The 20,040-nt window shown below is 44.9% G+C and overlaps 2 protein-coding genes across 2 annotated transcripts in view; one reads left to right on the top strand and one right to left on the bottom strand.

Moving 5' to 3' along the window:
• The window catches only part of tlcd3a (TLC domain containing 3A), a 62,225-nt gene extending 43,633 nt beyond the window's left edge, over window positions 1-18,592 (bottom strand). The window contains exon 1 of the mRNA XM_083776677.1: window positions 18,046-18,592. Within this exon, the coding sequence (XP_083632803.1) occupies window positions 18,046-18,170 (125 nt within the window). The 5' untranslated portion in view covers window positions 18,171-18,592. The remainder of the gene's footprint in view (window positions 1-18,045) is intronic.
• LOC310866910 (transmembrane protein 47-like) overlaps window positions 1-20,040 on the top strand; it is a 217,382-nt gene that overhangs the window by 184,932 nt on the left and 12,410 nt on the right. The gene's annotated exons all lie outside the window — the stretch shown is intronic.

The raw sequence follows: 20,040 nt of genomic DNA, 5'->3' as shown, positions 1-20,040 counted from the left end.
TCCTCCCCTCTATTCCTCAAGTGCGCCGCTATAGGTACATTTAAAAAAACAAATCAGCAATGGGATAATACTGATTTTTGGTGGGTATAGATCTTGTTGAGCTCGACATTTGGAAAGTAGCTCGCAAGTCAAAAAAGTGTGGGCACGTCCCCTGCCCTAAACCATGATATTACTAACTGGAACCGGTGACGAAAAAAAAGACTGGTCGCGACTACCTTTTTTCACTGATGAAAACCAGTGGAGTAGAACTAAAACACGTTGTGAGCTTGTAGATCTGCCATTGTCAGCATGATGGAACCAAGTGTACAATCAGGCATTACGGCGCCACCAAGGCACGCCGTAAAATACATTTCTGCCGACCAATTCAACTGTAGATTTGAAATCTTATGATATTTATTTTAACAGAGATGCAAATAGCCTGCATCCTGCATCCTTAGGACTCACAAACAATTGAGAAAGGATGCAATCCTGTCACGACTCACGGCCCCCGGCCGGGGTCCTGGAATGCAATACTGTACTCCGTACTGTACTCTATAACGTTGTTGAAGTAGGACTCATAAAATGTCCCTTCATGGGTCCCAGGTAAAAGACCACCCCGCCTGGCTCCCCGGGACCCATTACATTGAAAACCTATTTAACCCATTCTGACCTGAGATCAGATTCTAACGCACAGAAGAATGGTGGTTCTTTAACGCATTTTGACCTGAGATCAGATTCTAAAAATGTCTTAAAAATGTCTTAATCCTGACAGTTTAAAAAAATAGCAGATCTACAAGCTCGTAGCGCGCCACTCGGTGGCGCGCTATGAGCTTGTAGATCTGCTATTTTTCAATAGCTAAATTACAACATAATGCTAATATCAAAAGGGTTCCCGCCCAAAATGGGAAACTCAATGCAATTATTATTTTTTTGATTGATTGATATGTTTATTGACAATGTTTACATGTGCAGGAAAATGCACATAGTTATACATCACCTTCAAAAAGGATAAATGCAAGAAAGCCAATGGCTTAATTATTTCCATTGCAGTCCCTTTAGTTAAAAATGAAACAAAACAATGAATGTGTGAGTGTAAGTGTATGAGTGAAGCGTGTCCATGTGAGTGTTTTAGGAATGTGTGTGTTATTATTATTAACCCATTCTGAACGGGAACCCATTTTGGTGTTAGCATCATGTTATGCTTTAGCTATTGAAAAATAGCAGATCTACAAGCTCATAGCGCGCCACCGAGTGGCGCGCTACGAGCTTGTAGGTCTGCTATTTTTGAAAAATCGAAGAACGACTGACATTTTTAGAATCTGATCTCAGGTCAGAATGGGTTAATCATCAGACCAGTGTGTGTGTGTCCAGTGGAAACCTCGTATGAATCTGATCTCAGGTCAGAATTTAATATTCAGGGTTAATATTATTATTATTTTGTATGCGTGTATTCAAAAGGACTATGGCTAAAACTAAATATAAATCATGGTTGGGGGATTTGGGTTGCCACAGCTTGCTTTTCTGCTTCCACAGCCTTTATTTCAAACTCAGGTGCTGCTCATTAACAATCAGATTTTCCAAATGTCTCTCTCTCTCTCTCGGGCCACGACCTCTCTTACATAACTGCACTTTTCTAGCGACTCACAACCGCTGAGTTTCCCCCGATAAAAAAGAGAGAGAAAGTATAATATGAATTCATAATCCGACTGTGTGAAGATCTTTGATAAGGGTTGACATTATGGAATGGAGCTTCACACACACACACACAGGTTGTTTTGGCAGATGGGGACGTTTTCGGGCTGCCAAAAATGAAACAACACAAATTATTATGTAAAACACAGGCCAAAGTTACATGTATACTCTATGCCTATAAAGGGCCATTTCATCGTCTACTCAGGCTTATGTGAGCAACACACCGGACCGTTTGAGTTGCTCCATTCAGTTTATCCATTTAGATGCCGTGTTTGATATTCATTTTAGCTGCCGCGCCCCCTACCTATACATTTACATGTATAGGAATACATTGTAACTTCAAACTCCATTTTAACCATTAACCGAAAACACCTATCCTATTTTCTGGTAGCATGGGGTCCAACCTATGCTTTCTATGGCATACGAGTGTGTGTGTGTGTGTGTGTGTGTGTGTGTGTGTGTGTGTGTGTGTGTGTGTGTGTGTACGTGTCAATTTAACAAAGGTGCAGGCGATCAGAAATGTGTGTGAGGGACGTTTGCGCTAACCTGACGCTGCCAGATCCAAGAAGCTTGCTACACAAATTTGTTTCACAGCTTATTGGGATCTGGGATCGCGGAAGCAAATTCGATGACGGGGCTGTTCCTTTTTTTCAAGATACTTGGTAGATGATTGGATGGGACCGTCTGTCTATCACTGTGTGGGCGTGCAAACACAACCAATCATATTGACGTGTCTATATAGCTTCACATCCGGTTTCGCACATATCCCGCCCTTAGCTCACGCTGATTGGTTCGAACCGGGAGCGGTTCGGTGTTAGCTCAACTCCCTGAGAGGTCCCAGATGGTTGTGGTGTTGGGGAACATGGTTACCCAATACCGCCCCCCCCATCTGGCAAAGACAGGTTACGTTTGCGCTACTGTATGTCGAATTGACTTTTCTTTTCTCCCTGGAAATAAAATTTTTTCTGGTGACCGATACTCCTAATGCGTGAGATGCCTGTGTTTTTATTATGACTTTTTTTCATTTATTTTTAGGAAAATGAAAAGCATCAGGGAAAGAATAATTGCAACCGTACGTCGCAGATTACTATGAAAACCTGCAAAACCCGTCCGTCGCTCCGTCACGCCACCCTATATGTCCGTCAGTCTATCGCTCCTTGTGACACTCTCCATATATGGCCGTCTCCATATATGAAGATCACGACACTGACCTCATCAAACCCTGGATAGCCATACATAGAGAAGATAATCACTCTACAGGCCCGAGAATTAAGGCCCAGGCCCTACCTGGGCCCTCATCAGAACCCTGTAAACTCAAGACACTGCCCCTGGCTGCCACCCTTAGATCTCCATATATGGAGCTGACCTGTTCTGACATTCCATTATGTTGATCTGACCTCATCAAACATAGATGTTTAACTCTTGTGAAACGAGTCCATTTGTCTATCTCGCTCTCTCTCTATGGCCCCACATCAATACAGAATGGAATTGATATTGGCAAAACCGTATCGAACAGCTGACAGATAATAGGGTTAATCTTGTATTGGGTCTGAGAGGACCGAGTGCCGCGCTACGAGCTTGTAGGTCTGCCATTTTTGAAAAATCGCGAAAATGTGTCGCAAATCTTTGAATATACATATTCTTTCAGAGAAACGTTTTTAACTCAAATCTTTGCTTCCTTGGGAGGTCACTGGAACAACATATGTTCAGATGGGGGTCGGTGGCCAATTACATATAGTTTCTCGGGGTCCTTGACATGAGATATTGAGCACCACTGACATATAGAAACATGAGGTATTTCAGAAAACCGACGGGATTTAGATTTTTTTTTTTTTAATTTCGTAGTCAGGTCTAAATGGGTTAAGTAAAAAGCTGTTTAAATATTCATGAGCTGACTACTTGTAGGTAAGGGTATCCGTCTCCTGTAAAGGTCGTTGACCTTACACTCTATAGGCTACTGTATGTCATACTGAGGGCGGGGCGGGGGGGGGGGGGGGGGGACAGTAAGAAACTGTACCTACTGTACCTAATTAAAAGAACATCTGTATCTGTACTTTACTTGCATTTGTATTTGTATTTACTTACTTTTCAGTTGATAATATTGTCATTTTATCAACTGGCCCCTGGCCATTTTTGTAATGCAACACCGGTTTATATGAGTATATAAGAGTTTATATAGAGACGAATATTGTAAATTTCTAGGAAAGAGGGGAAAGAAATTACGTTATGAATTAACCACGTGCGGTAAGCTCTATATTTAACATAATAGTGAAACTAGAAGATCTACGACGCGATGCCCAACCTTATGACATACTGTAATGTTGAGTACAGAAACAAGCATATTGGGACAGAGAGACTGTTTGTGTTCAGTTATCACGGTGGTTTTCAACCATTTAATTAATCAAGCTGGTCCATTATTTATCAGGCTCAAAACAAAAGAATGTTTTGTTGTCGTCAAATACGATTTTGTCCACAATTCCATGATGTATTGATGTCGGTACCATTAGGAGAGACAACAAACAAATCAATAGTCCAAAATATATGTAATTAACAATTGTTCCATGTTCTCTAACTGTGTAGACTGTGCAGTACTTAGTTTAGACAGTTTTTGGTTTAGACTAGTCATTGGTTAGACCAGTCATTAGTCCTATACAACCTATCTCAAACCCTCACCCTAAACCTAACCTCCCACGGGGCAGCACACCTAAACCTAACCTTAACCCATGTCTAACCAATGACTAGTCTAAACTAAGTATGCACCCCGTTGAGAACCAATGAGTTATGACATAATGACAATGTCGAGTATACAGCAACAGAGAGAGAGAGAGAGAGAGAGAGAGAGAGAGAGACTGTGCGTTTTAAGTTTCCTGCTTGAACCCGTGACCTACTGTCCCCCTCCCACCTCCCCCTTCTCCGTGGGAAACCAGCCATGACACCACCAGTCAGTGTCGGCATGGCGACGGAGGTCACATGACCTTCGCTGCCTGCTCGTCCACAATGAATGACCCCTCTGGCCGGTTCGACCCGAGGCTTGATTTATACTGGTGTTCCACCCCCTCCCCCCCTCCCCCCATGAGCAGGTACTGTTAGTGGTGTATACACTGACCGACTTCTTGCAGTCACAATGACGTAGATACTTTCAGCTGCACGAGGATCTACACACCAGCAACTTTCACAAGTCAAGGACCCCCAACCCCCCCGATATTTGATAATGCTTTTGGCCGCACGCAGACACCGCCCTGAGAATATGTGTTGTGCCAGGGAGGACGCTCTCAGAAGAGAACATAGTGTGTTTTAACCCATTCTGACCTGAGATCAGATTCTAAAAATGTCTTCTAAATCCTGACCGTTTTCTTGAAAATGCTATGTTTTTCTATGTCAGTCATTCTCAAACACTTTCATGTCACTTTTCACGATTCTTCAAAAATAGCAGACCTACAAGCTCATAGCGCGCCACTCGGTGGCGCGCTATGAGCAGCATACACAAACAAACATAGTACTTTTCAAACACTGTAAAAAGAGAGAATAAGAAAAGATTAAAGCTATTGCTATAGGTAGGCCAACTCGATATAAAATGGATAAAGTGGATCCAAATGACTATGATGCTAGAACTAGTAACTACTACTGCATTAACTACTGTCGCTGCGTCCCCAAAGCCCACTTGGAGAAGCACTGATCTACAGCACACATGCATAAACGGTAGGCCAGTGGTTTTCAACCTGTTTCATGTCCAGGTCCATTATCTGTTGGGTATTTGAGCCACGGACCACCATTTGATGATATTTTGCCTCTCAGACGCAAACCTAAAGAATATGTTGTTGTTGGTCAAGATTTTGTCCACAGCTCCATGCTGTAGTAGGCTATTGATGTGGGTACCATTAGGAGAGACAACAGTCAAACGTTGAATTGTGTAGACTTCTTGTAAATTAAGTAATGCAGATGTTTGCGTCATGCAAGTTTCAAGCCATGCACAATATCAGCTCAAAGAACATATCCAATGATATGTAGGCCTATATATTGTATCAATCAATCATTGAATGATGATGATTGCTTGCCCTAGGTGCATGTCATGACTCATGATGTGACTGCGCATTTATTAACCATATAGATAGTGCATGATGGGCGGCATGACGCGCGGCGCATGTGTCATATTGTGCATTAATTCACCCTGGTGACATGATGCATATAGCGCTTTTATCCAAGGCGCTTTACAGAGATTGTGCATTACATTCACCCATTCACACACACACATTCATACACCGATGGCAGCGGAAACCATGCAAGGCACCAACTAACACATCGGGAGCAATTAGGGGTTCAGAGTCTTGCTCAAGGACACTTCGACAGTAACTCTGGGGGAGCCCGGGTTCGAACTGGCAACCTTACGGTTACCATGCAGACACTCTACCCCTGAGGGACCACCTGGAACCCCCTCAAGGACCACTGGTTGAGAGCCACTGCTGTAGGCTACACACAGAACGCCAACACAGCTAACAGGATTCTTTTTTTTTTAACCCATTCTGAACGGGAACCGGTTTTGGTGTTAGCATCATGTCGTGCTTTAGCTATTGAAAAATAGCAGATCTACAAGCTCATATCGCGCCACCGAGTGGCGCGAGCTTGTAGGTCTGCTATTTTTTGAAAAATCGAAGAACGACTGACATTTTTAGAATCTGATCTCAGGTCAGAATGGGTTAATCAGACCAGTGTGTGTCCAGTGGAAACCTCGTATGAATCTGATCTCAGGTCAGAATGGGGTAAGATAAATGATACGTAGCGGGCTGTGAGTTCGTTCAGGCAGCATATTATTTGAGGCGTTAACGCGCTGCGTTGCTACGCGGGTGTATACCGTGTTCTGTCCCATACGTCATTATATACACCGACGTGGGCAATCTGCTGACCGATTGGTCAAAGCTGTGTTACTTCTGCACATGTGTTCCTGGTTTGTGGTCATCTACTGTTTGCTAGCTCCCTGCACCGCCACCGGTGGGGCTCTGCTATTAGCTCTGTTCCCACTATTAGTTCAACCTCAGTTGTTATTGTATATCCATCTCCCTGCTCTTAAGGGTTAATGATGGTGATCTAATTGTGTTGAGCAGGGAGAAAAATGTAGCAGAGCCTGAAGATAAAATATATCCACACTTGCATTGGTCCATTCTATAATAAAACATTGGTCCATTCTATTTGTAAGGCCCAAACCACCACACCAGTTGCAACTCCTTGCAACTAGTCACAACTCCTTGCAACAAAACAAACCACACCAATGGAACTCCTTGCAACTATCCCCATTGGGGATAATGGTTGCAAGTAGTTGCATGTTGCAAGGAGTTGGTTTGGTTTGGGCCTAAATTATCTGACTGAACAACAATGCTGTTTTTCCACTTGCTTTTTGCCCCTCTAAAATCCCATAGATAATCCTGGTGGGATTAGGCATGCATTTGAAAGGCATCATGTTTTCTTTCTTGTGCCAGGGGTCTTCAACGGGGGGTCCGTGACCCCTGGGGGGTCCGTGACCCCTAGGGGGTCCTCAGAGTTACTACAGGGGGACCATCAAATCTTTGTGGTCATTTTTGAGGGGCACTAGCCCCTCCTATGCCCAGCTGTCAGTGTTTGTGTAAACACAAACATTGAAGACAAAAGTGTGGACAGAAAAGCCAACTCGGATCGTGACAAATCATGACAATGAACACAATGTTTTGGGCCGATCAAATAATTTATAAGACGAAAAACAAAACAAATAGTGTTGTCTCCTGCCTTTATTTTCTTCTTTCTAATGATTTGATCGGCCCAAAACATTGTGTTCATCGTCATGATTTGTCACGATCCGAGTTGGCTTTGTCCGCGGCGTAACAGTCTTTAAATAAATTAAATAAGAAGTGCCGATGGGAGAATGCATTGGGTTTTCATTTCCTGGGCCACTCGTTTTTCTGAAAGGGGGAGGGACTGCGGCGCTCTATAGGATCCCTATTCTGTGTAACATTAGCCGCACGTTGTGAGCTTGTAGATCGGGTATTTTCGGCAAAGAGGTTTAGTGTCGAGGGGGTAAAAAATGAGCAGACCAAGTACAGGTTTTGAGGGTTTAAGTGGTTGATAATCTGTCTGATAATACACTTTAACGTGAAACACAACGCTACGCAACGATAGAGCTGCCAAACAAGTTCACAAAACTATCTATGAAATATATGAAAAAAAGTTTAATTCGACTTCAACACAATTTTGTATAATATGTAGTGTATAAAATGTGGTGTTCCTGCTTCATCTCTCTTTCTGCAAATAATGGATTGCATTTTTATAGCGCTTTTCTATGCACTATACGTGCCTACTCAAAGCGCTTTACAATGGTCCATTCATTCAGGCATTGGGAAGTGAAGCGGCGAACAGTCGACGCTATAGCGTCCTCACTTCCCACATTCACACACCGACGGTGGCGACCGCTGGAGGCAATACGGGGGGTCCAGTGTCTTGCCTAAGGAGTCGGACACTTGTGGACAGGAGGAGCCGGGATTCGAACCACCGACCCATGGACCACGGGGACGACCTGCTCTACCTCCTGAGCCACAGCCACCCCAGCTATAGGGGTCCGTTCCTTGGCCTGAAAGGCGCTGAAGACCATCTGTTTCAGGCAATTCCTTCGGTTTCAGTATAGGACTTTTATAGCTCCGTTGATGACAGTAATGACTAGAAGCCCTTTGACGGGAAATACAAAGTTAATAACAGCGACAATTCACGCAAAGGCTGCGGTATACTCCCCCCTCCCCCCACCGTCTATAATGAACCTGTGGCCAGTGTGCACGACTACAAGTTCACGACGCGCTGCGATGCCATTGTGAGCTTAGTGTAGATGGCTTGGAGATCGCCTGTTTTGGCCGCTCCACGACACTGGCAACGCAACGGAGTATAAATCAAGGCCGCTCTTTGTGGTCCTCGTCCTGCAGACTGACGCTTCGCTCGTCCAGCCAAACGCCCCCCCGACTCACCCCCCCCCCCCCCCCCCCGGGTGCAAGTGTTTGGTCCGACATACTAACAGTCCGACACCCCACCCCTAACCCATTCTGACCAGAGATCAGATTCATACGATGGTTTCCACTGGACACACACTGGTCTGATGAACCCATTCTGACCTGAGATCAGATTCTAAAAAAAATGTCAGTCGTTCTTCGATTTTTCAAAAAATAGCAGACCTACAAGCTCGTAGCTTGCCACTCGGTGGCGTGCTATGAGCTTGTAGATCTGCTATTTTTTAAATAGCTAAAGCACGACATGATGCCAACACCAAAATGGGTTCCCGGTCAGAATGGGCTAAACTATATAAACCCAACCTCACAGGAAGACATGGGTTAGTTTTAACCTGCCACGGGTTAGTTTTAACCTGCCACGGGTTATAGTTTTAACTTGCCACGGGTTATAGTTTTAAGCTGCCACGCATGTCAGCGACGGTGTTGTCGAGCTAATGCCTGCCGTACTGTAAGTAGGTCTAACCAACGCACGCACCTCCCCTCCTACCCCAGCACCCACCCACCCCACACATCCCCCCCCCTCCCTCCCCCCCTCCCATGCAGTGTCGCAGTCATTGCCGCGCTCCTCTTGTCACAAGACCCAGATTTGCACAATCCATTCATTGTGTGTCTGCCGGACCGCCAGACAGTACCCCCCTTTTGAAAGGCTCTTTAAAAAAGAAAGGGGGCACTGAAAGGTGCGGTAAAGTGGAGGAAGAAAGCAGAAGAATGGCCTTAATGTTCTGCTGTGTTGTCTTTTCTGCTCTGCTCGTGTAGAGCCCAGTCTTTGAGACACGGACGTTTGTTCCTAAACGGCGTTTACTTTGTACGCCAACGACCACCGACTCTTTCACGTCTCTCTCAGACAGTGCGGCCACACGCTCTCTCTCTCTCTCTCTCTCTCTCTCTCATGCCCAATCTACAAGCAGATCTACAAGCTCACAATGCGTCACATCGCGACACATTGTGAGCTTGTAGATCTGCTATTTCCAAATGGCCCGAAATGTAAATAGGGTCGATGCAGGTTTCTAAGAAAAAGTTCAGTCTCCAAAGTAACTAGTATCTAAAAGTTTTCAAATAATTGTGGAGTAAAAAGTCAAAATGTGGGCTCTGAGATGTAGTGGAGTAGAAGTAAAAGTATTAGAAATACTCAAGTAAAGTACAAATACTTCCATATTACACTGAAGTACAGTATTTGAGTAAATGTACTTAGTTACTTTCCACCACTGGAAGCCACACACACACACACACACGCCCACTCTGCTGCACCAGCACTATATTAGCTGCATATATAGCTGTGGGGCTGCTAGCCTAGCGTCGATGCTATAGAGCCAAGTGCTTGTCTGTCATAACTAAAGGGACGTCTAATGAATTCACCTGATCATCAATTATATGCCCACTTAGCGGCTGCTTACTAAATCACATTAACCTGGCGTATACGTTCCTATTTTGGGCATGACGTGCATGTGTCGATATTGGGGCAGCACATTTTACAAAATAGCCCATTTTACAAAATAGGTTTAATACATAAGTTTATGTTATGCTTTAGCTATTGAAAAATAGCAGATCTACAAGCTCATACTCTACGAGCTTGTAGGTCTGCTATTTTTGAAAAATCGAAGAACGACGGACATAGAAACATAGCTTTTTCAGAAAACTGTCAGGATGTAGAAGACATTTTTAGAATCTGATCTCAGGTCAAAATGGGTTAAAAATATGTCCTGGCCAGTCAGGTCTGGTGACGCTGCCTACGGCTGCGTTAGTCTCGATCGAAAATCCGATCGCAGCAGATGATTGGCCATCAGCCCCGTCACTCATCACTCAACAGCGTCAAAAACAAACATGGCTGCCCCCACTGCGGTAACTCCCTACTGCATCAATCTGGCTATTAAATCGACCTATGAATCATAGGTCGATTTAATAGCCAGATTGATACAGTATATAAAACCTGCCGTTTTTTGTAAAGCAACTATTTATCAATGTTACAAGCTCACTTTTCAAGCTCATTTTTTTTAATAATCTAATTGATTTAACTATCGCACCCCTAAATCAAACATAGATGTACAGGCTGAATGTAGGAAGTTACTCTTGTCATCAGCAGCATTACCATTACGGTAATCCATTATAACAAATCTATGTCTCAAAACCTCGTACCTCCTCCTTCATATCAGACATTTTGCCTTTCCTAGCCTTCCTTCCTTCTTTATAGACACTGTTTAGGTCAGAAGGTTGTCAAAGTGGTGGTCCGGGGACCCCAGGGTGGTCCTTTGAGAGGGTCCTGGGGGGGATTCCCAACAAGATTAGTTTTTACCACTTTTGTACTTTGGCTAAAAACTTTGAACAATATAGTTTTGAGAGCACAAAATACATCTGGTCTGATGAAGAGTCGTGAGGCTCGAAACGTCATGTTCCTGTGGTGATAAAATAAAAACTAAACTAAAACTAAAAATGTATTTTTAAAATGTATATTTTTTCTGAAAAACCTCATGTTTCTGTATCAGTGGTGCTCAATATTTCATGTCAAGGACCCCAAACATTATATGTAATATGCCGCCGACCCCCATCTGAAAATATGTTGTTCCAGGAGGAAGGGACCCCTCGGAAGGAAAGATTTGAGTTAAAAACAGAAACTCTGAAATAATATATATTCAAAGATTTGAGGAACATTTTTCAAAAATAGCAGACCTACATGCTTGTAGATCTGCTATTTTTCAACAGCTATGGCATAACATAATGCTTAAAACACCAAAAGGGGTTTTGGAGCTCAGTCCAGTGTGCAGACCTTACTTTATTTTATGCAAAAAATACATTGACATGAAAGGTTGGGAGAATCCACTGGGTCTGTCAGTTATGTTAACTTTATGAACTAAATGCAAATACTGTACATTGGACATAAAAAATGCAATAACATTTTAAAACTTCATGCTGGCCTTGGTATATTATCTTTGCGAGTACGGCTTGTGGCTATGATGTCACAAGTTGTGACATGTTGGGAGCCCCTCGAAAACGAGATGGAACATCAAGGTAAAGGGGTCTTTTTCCTAATAACGAAACTTGAATCATCACGCTCCCTGATCCATCGTCTGGTGGATCCATTGGCTCTTTATATGGCTACAAGAACAAAGTGAACCGTGAAACGTGTCTTACAGGGTCTTTGATTTGTTTTCACTATACGCTCCGGCTCCGTTTCAGATGCGGTTCTTTTAATTTGGGTCCTGCACAAGAGGAGTAGTTGTAGTAGTAGTACTAATCCTAAATGCAAGTGTTACAAAAGTCATCACTTATATTTAAAAAAAAGATCTACGAGCCTGCCACCATATTACAGATAAACCTTCTTATAATCCTTCTTTGGGTGGGGACAGTTTCTCTATTTGGACATAATAGCCTAAATTGTGAGACCGTCGGTCTGATATTGTGTATCTATATTTAAGAAAATCATATTCTCCAAATTATCGGGCCAGTATTGGCCCGCGGGCCACCTGTAAGGGTTCAAGCGGTTAGAAGTGCTTGTACCCGACAGAAGTGAAAGCACTTCTTCCCTGAACTCAATGAACATCTTGCATTGTCCAATTGCCTCAGCAACCCGATTGATCAGGAATTCCTGACAGTACCAATTCCCATCCCGTTGTCTACACACCACTTCAGAGGGAAATTAATTAGACCTGGGAGGAGGCGGAGGAAGAGGAGGAGGAGGAAGAGGAGGAAGCGATAAGACGGTTAGACGGCACAGGTGGACGGACGCGCGGCGCTAGATGAGAGGGTATATAAGTTTGCACTTTGAGGAGCTTATGCTACGCTAAGAGAAAGCCACTGTCTGTCTGGCATCAGCAGCATTATACCTGTGGGCCGTTGATACGATTAATCTGGAAACAATGCACTGCACTTTTCATCACGGTCAGAGAGTTGACTTATGAAAGGCTATAACTCAGATTTGGCTGTGTCCGTCCGTGGCGGTATTATCATCAATGGAACTAAAGTATGTTGCAGCACTGCGCGTGCATGTAAAATAAATGAGGTGCTTCTACTCAAATAACCGACGATGGGCAGCCAAACCTTATCAAAATGCTTCTCTTTGTTTTTCAAGAAATACTTATTCTCTCAAGATGAAGTGCACAGTGCACTATATAGTCATTTCATTTAGCCAGTCATTCATTCATATTTAACTCGAAACTGAATAAGGCAATGTCTGGAGTTGATAGAGGAAGAATTAACTTCTTTAAGGTATGCATTGCCTAGGCCTACTATATTTTGAGGGACACATGACACTTAAATCAATCGTTTAATAAAACTACTGGGGAGAAAAGCCCAGGTGATGAACTAAAGGCTGTTGTATGTTGCAGCAGGGGAGAAAAACCCAGGTGATGGGGGCCCGGGAAAAAAAAAGTTTCAAATCTAGACAGCCCTGATTAGATAAGATAATACAATATGCATATGAAGATGTAGAGGAATAATGAGACACATTCCATTTAAAAAAAAGGTGCAAATGTCTCATGGGGTTCAACACAATGGAGAGAAGGCATTTTTGTAAACAAACTGTGTAGTGGGTTGCATTTTAACCACCAGCCCTTGTAGATAATGCTATTTTCTGAACGCTTTTGCCTAAAATGACTTGGCCAACATTATTAGCACTGCCAGGGTGACCGTGACAGTGGTCGAGATGGGAAACATGGTTACAGAGTTTATTCACAGGACGTGAATCTTGTCAAAGAGAGTCCCTTTTCCACGAGTAATCTAATTTCATAGCAGGCTTGTCAGGCCTGATATGGATATATTGCAGTGGACAAGACTAGTCCTTGTTCTAGGCAGAGAAACCAGGGCAGTGCATGCATAAGCCCAGGCCAAGGCCATGAATCTAGAATGGCATAAAGTCCCTGTAAAAAACAAACAAAAAAAAAGTCTAGCTATTCTTCAAACTAGGGCAAGGTCATGCCTTTTAATCAAAGCATGAAGCCGAGTGTCTGCCAGTGACCAGAGACATCACACGCATAGACGCTTTATTTGCAGTCGCTCTGTGCTTTCAGTCATTTGGAATGGTACACAGTGGTAAAATCCATGGAACTCTTGGCAGGTTCATTTGTACAATTTGGGGGGTGTCAAAAGTGACACTCTTGGACAGCGAGCAACGCCATTGGGGGGCCTCTCAGCAAGACGTGCGTGATGAATGAATAGTTTCAAAGCCTTATGCTGCGTTCACATTGAATCAGAAAAGCGGTAAAGAAGTACCACCGTGCCCCTTTTTGGTAGTGTTTTTTAGCCTTTCTTTCTTCAGACACACTGTCGGCGGGGGGGGGGGTGGGGGGGGGGGGGGGGGGGGGGGGGGGGCAATCAGATATAGATTACTTGACCTTTTTCCTACGCGGAAATGCCTTCTCTACCCCGCTGTTCTACTCTCTTCCCTCTGTCTTCTCACAAATACCACGAAATCAAGGAGCATGCACAAACAAAAACATTTACCCATTGAACAAGTTGTGGCTAAGAGTTTTCCGCCCTGAGAGTGGCAGGTCAGAGTTCGAGTATCCCTGGGGAAAATCGGGCGACTTCGGAACAGTCGGCACCTATTATTCCTAAACGTAACTTCAGTAACCTATGCCTAAACCTAACCTTATTCCTAAACGTAACCTCAGTTAAACTATGCCTAAACCTAACCTTATTCCTAAACGTAACCTCAGTAAAACTATGCCTAAACCTAACCTTATTCCTAAACGTAACCCCAGTAAAACTATGCCTAAACCTAACCTTATTCCTTAACGTAACCCAAGTAAAACAGTGCCAAAACTTAAACGCATTGCTGAACTTAACCTCAGTAAAACTGTGCCTAAGCCTAAACTCATTTCTAACCTTATCCACCTAATCCAAGAAACAGTCCGCAAAACAAATGGGGGCAAACCTACTGACCCAATGCCCTCCCTGGCTTGGCACCAACATACTGGGCATACTGGTGTCATGTCCAGGGGGTTTACTTGTACCTCATGGCTTAACAAGCAGGAGATATACCGTATACATGTAGGGCTCCTGCCCTATGGGCGACATGGCTCGGCAAGGCTTAACCCACTCATTATCTATTATAACGTCCACACGTTTAAACCGGCGATATGTGACAACAAAGCCGATCGTGATTGCACAGTGATAGTATTGTTTAGAACATGCATGAGCTACGGAAGCTAATCTGAATGGCACAGCGGCACTGCAGCCTGCCTGCCTGCCTTGCCTGCCTTGCCTGCCTGCCTACCTGCCTGCCAGAGTATGTTCCATCCAACAATCCTGGCATATAGCCACAGGTACGGATCAGAAGATCAGGGGTAGAGTGACCGGATGGAACCGTGAGATTCCCATGCAGTTCGATCCCTGCGGGCTCTCCCCCCAGAGTTGGTGTCAAAGTGTCCTTGAGCGAGACGCTGAACCCCCTACTTGCTCCCGATGTGCAGGTTGGTGGTGCCTTGCGTGGTTTCCACCACCATCGGTGTGCGAGTGGTTGAATCATGTAATGCACAATCTATGTAAGGCTCTTTGGATAAAGGCGCTATATAAATGCACCAGACATGACTCCTTCAAAACCGCTCTCAAAGGGCACCTATACGGACGGCTGCAATTTGAAACTGGCACCTGTAAAATCTGAATCCCCCCCCACCCCCTTACTGTACGTTTCTTTTCCATTTTTATGATTTCCTGTTAATATCTGTACGTCTCTAAATCTTCTGATGAATTGGAAATGGTGGACCCTGTTGTAAACAAGTGTAATGCTCAGTGTGTCGTCCACAGTAACAGTCTTTGTAGTTCATGTGAAATGTACCCATTCTGCATACTGTTAATAAATACTTCAATCAATCAATCAAACCATTTCAATTACAACCTAGGAGGGCGGACGGGGGGGTGACCCTGGAGTTCTTTAGACAAGCTATAATGTCGGGACGGCCTAACTCATACTAATGAAGTGTCACCGCTTCACGGAACCGCGCGGAAATCGCGTTAGTTGACATCACTGCGACAACAACTGAATGACCCGGTGGCCACGATGCACACACACTAAATAACTGGTGCATGCTCAACATGAGCCCCCCCCCCCCCCCCCCCCCACACACACACACACACACACCCGGGGGGGACCTTGAGGGGGTTTTCCAGGGGGTGTCCCCCCCCCCCCCCCCACGTGCAGCTAAATGATTGATAGAACCAAATGGACTCATATAGGTCTGTATTGTACAATTGGACCCACATCCGTAAGGGTCCATTTGGAATCATGTCGATAGGATTTTACCAATTTACAATTCAAAATGTAGGCATTGAGCAGACGATCTTAATCTAGAGCGATTTACAGTATCAATAAACATGGTAATACATCAAATACATAAAAATAGTCATCATGAATCATAGTAAGCTTAACCCATTTTGGGGGCGGGAACCCCTTTTTAGCAGATATACAAGCTCATAGCACACCACCGAGTGGCGCGCTACAAGCTTGTAGGTCTGCTATTTTTGAAAAATCGAAGAACGACTGACATAGAACTTAGCTTTTCCAGAAACCTGTCAGGATGTAGAAGACATTTTTTAGAATCTGATCTTAGGTCAAAATGGGTTAAGGTGTAATATCTATATAATGATGTGTACACTACAGAGTGCTATGTCTACATAAAGTGCTGTTGAAGTTACATAAATTGAGCCTTTGCAAGTTTGCATACGCCTGTAGGAGGTCGAGGCTTAGGGGCAAGTACTACTGCAAGTGCTATGGGCTATACCGTGGTGCGTAGTAGACACCGGGATTGTCAGGAGATAAAACGTCTTTATCACGTGGAGGAGGTGACCCAATACATCCAACAACGCCGGTCAGCGGGCCCTTGGGATGGAAAGGTTTGAGGCGTGAATCACAGACAAACAAGCTACGCTTGCAAACTTTGCGGCAGGCTGGGCAGGCAGTGGGGGCTGACAAACATGAATTTTGGTGGGGAGGGGGAGGGGGGGGGGGGGGGGGTGTTGGCACAGTCTGCCGGGGCTGGATGCCTGACTGACTGACTGACTGACTGACTGACTGACTGACTGACTGACTGGCTGACTGGCTGGCTGGCTGGCTGACTGACTGACTGGGCTTTTTGACATTATATTTCCGAAAAGCCCCGTGGGGCCCGGCGTCTGTCGTTCAGCATCTGTAAGAAATGCATTTTCCGTTGGATGAGCATTAGGGAATTAATAGGAGCGTGATTAAGGCAAAAGTGTGTTCACCGTGAATGTGGTTCACACACACGCAGAGAGAGAGAGAGAGAGAGAGAGAGAGAGAGAGAGGGAGAGGGTGCAGAGTCTCTACTCTGCAGTTGTCACCGAGAGAGAGAGAGAGAGAGAGAGAGAGAGAGAGAGAGAGCTGCAGAGTACAGTCTCTACTGAAGGCGGATTAACACCAGGCCTGAACAGGGTACAAAATGAGCATTGAAAACAGTGACCCCACTGCACCCGTGTGTGTGTGTGTGTGTGTGTGTGTGTGTGTGTGTGTGTGTGGTGTCGTCATACCACCACCTCACACAAACAAGAACAACACATACAGAACACCACACACACATATCATCATCTGATATAGGGCTGCAAGCTACCCCCCCCCCCCCCCCCCCCCCCCCCCCCCAGGTAACGCTGCTATTATATGTGTTATTTGTTGTTTATTGGGGGGGGGGGGGGGTGTTACTATGTTAATTCTCAGAAACACCCACACATTACTCGGCAGACAGATGATCGGACTGCCTGCTACACACACACACACACACGCTCCCCCTAAAAATAATGAAGAGCATTCAGCCAGGACAGGTCGCCACCGACCGGCGTGCAGACAGACAGTGCATGTCGCGACGCTAGCCGAACACAAACAGATCTCTGCAAGCGAACAACGCATTGACAGCGTATTAGCGTCGCTCGCTCGCTCGTTCGCTTGCATTGTGTGTCGGCGAACGACGCCGACCGGGTCGCATGCACTACCGAGCGACGGAGTACGACAACGAGGCATTTAAACACACACACACACACACACACACACACAATGTGGTGGATGCTGAGCTCCCCGTTCAAATATATCGGCCTATATTATATGCTACAACCATATCTGCGTTATCTATCGCTATGCGTTATATATTAGTCTACAATGTGGTTACAATGTTATTAATATAATAATAGATACCCCCCCCCCACACACACACACACACACAGAGCAAGCATACCGGCTAATGGGGTTTAGCTAATATCATTCATAGCCTCTACACCACCACCACCATGCACCGTCCGTATTCCAACCGTTATTCATTCCCACACACCACAACCCAAACGGTGATAAATAAAATAAAAAACGACCTTTTCGTCGCGTCCCCCCCCCCCCCCCCCCCCCCCCTCTCTCTCCCCCCTCGCTCACCTCTCGCTGACCAGCACCACGTCGGCATCGGACCACCGCGGGAAGATGGACGGGAGAATGAGCCTCCGAAAGGCGAAGAACAGACCGGGGAAAACTACGATGCCGCAAGCCAGAACTTGCAACATCCTGGAGTCCTGGACTGCACTGCCTGGCCGGCCCGGCCCGCTTTTTTTTTTTTTTTACAAATGTCCCGAGACGAGTGCAGTGCAGTGCTCCGTCCGTCCGTCCGTCGGTGCGTCCGTCGGTCTGCGGCCCGGTAACGGTGTCGGTCTGTCTGTCTGATCTGATATCCTGGACGGTGTTTTTTTTTAAGGATCTGCCGGTACCGGTTCTTCTCCTCCTCCTCCTCTTGTGTCTCTCTCTCCCTTCTCCTCCTTCTCCTCCTCCTCACACTCCTCTGTCTCTGCTGCGGCCAGGCAGGAGATGGAAACAAACACGGAACGACGCCACGTTAAATCATCCTTTCATGTTCGCTGTTGTGTGTGTTATGTGGATTCCCGACCGCCGTACGTACGGTGCTAAAGCTCCTGTGCCTCCTCCAGTGCGTGCTGCCTGAATGAACGGCTATGTGCGTGCGTGCGTGCGTGCGTGTGTGTGTGTGTGTGGTGGGTGCTGCTGCTGCTTACTGGACGCTTTTTAGCCGCTCACGCCACCGATAGCCATGCAGTCACCCAGTTCAGCTCAGTTAAAGCGCATGCATGCAGCGGCGTTTCCCCTTGCCTCAGCAGCGCCACAGACAGGGTGATGATGGTGGCGATGGGGGAGCTGCTCTTTTTGAATGAGTCTTTTATTTTATTAATGATTCTGTTCCAAACTTCCATCCATCATGTTACAGAGGGTGGGTGGGTAGTGGGTACTAGGGTAGGTAGGCCTATATATTAGGGGTGGGGCAAAAAAAAATCGATTCACTTAAATATTGCGGTTTTTAATTTAAAATCGAATGGTTTTTATTATTATTATTATTATTAGTTTCACGACACTGACAGTCAGACGTTATCTGGCTGCATTGAAGTGTATATGATTCAACTTGTCATAGTTTATATCAGGGGTTTTCAACTGATTATGAACCAGGGACCACCACCCTGACTGAGAATCAACCTGGGGACCACTGTTGTGTTGGGAGGAGGGGGATATGGGGGGAAATGAACCTTCCATATTAAACTCATGATGCTGTTCATTGCAATTTATGCATGACGAGCAGTGAGCAGACATTACATTGAGTATTGAGTATTACATTATATTTCTTTATAATGGTGACTCAACCAGGCAATCCGGTATACCTACTTTCCCTTGAAATTCTAACTCCCTTTTCTGTGGAAGTTCTTGGCGTCCGACTTCCCAGTAACTGACAACATTGATGCGTCATCAACTCATCATACGCCTACAGAATACTTTCCAACATACTAAATGCATGATCAGCGACCACATGCCATACCTTCACGGACCACCAGTGGTCCACGGACCACCAGTTGAAAACCCATGTCTTATACTGTTTCTCAAACGATGGTCCACGGACTTAACTGATATACCGTACTGACACATGTGGCCCTATATCTTGGCCCTATAACCTTTATCCCTAAGCAGATCTACATCCATACATTATGGCTATTATCGGCTATTTGAACTATTTTAATAATAGTAATATATATATATATATATAGTAAAAATGGCAAATACGTGCAAGATATAGCACATGATGACATGATTATATGGGCACATTTCGTAATAATGATGACTCAATCAGGCAAGCTGGTACACTTCACCCTTCTTGAGATTCTAACTGCCTTTTCTGTGGAATTTCTTAACCTCAGACTTCCCAGTAATTCTGATAACATTGACGCACTTCCACGGAACAGTGAGTGCACAGACGTTTAGTGCACTGTTCCGTGGAAGAAAATACAAAATCTACACTTCACTTTGCTACATTACTAAATGCATGGTCAGGGACCACATGCAATACCTCCACGGACCACCAGTGGTCCACGGACCACCTAT

The sequence above is a fragment of the Protomyctophum parallelum genome, assembly GCF_964188405.1.
Source record: "Protomyctophum parallelum genome assembly, chromosome: 1".
NCBI lineage: Eukaryota > Metazoa > Chordata > Actinopteri > Myctophiformes > Myctophidae > Protomyctophum > Protomyctophum parallelum.
This window is presented reverse-complemented; position numbering and strand designations above follow the sequence as displayed.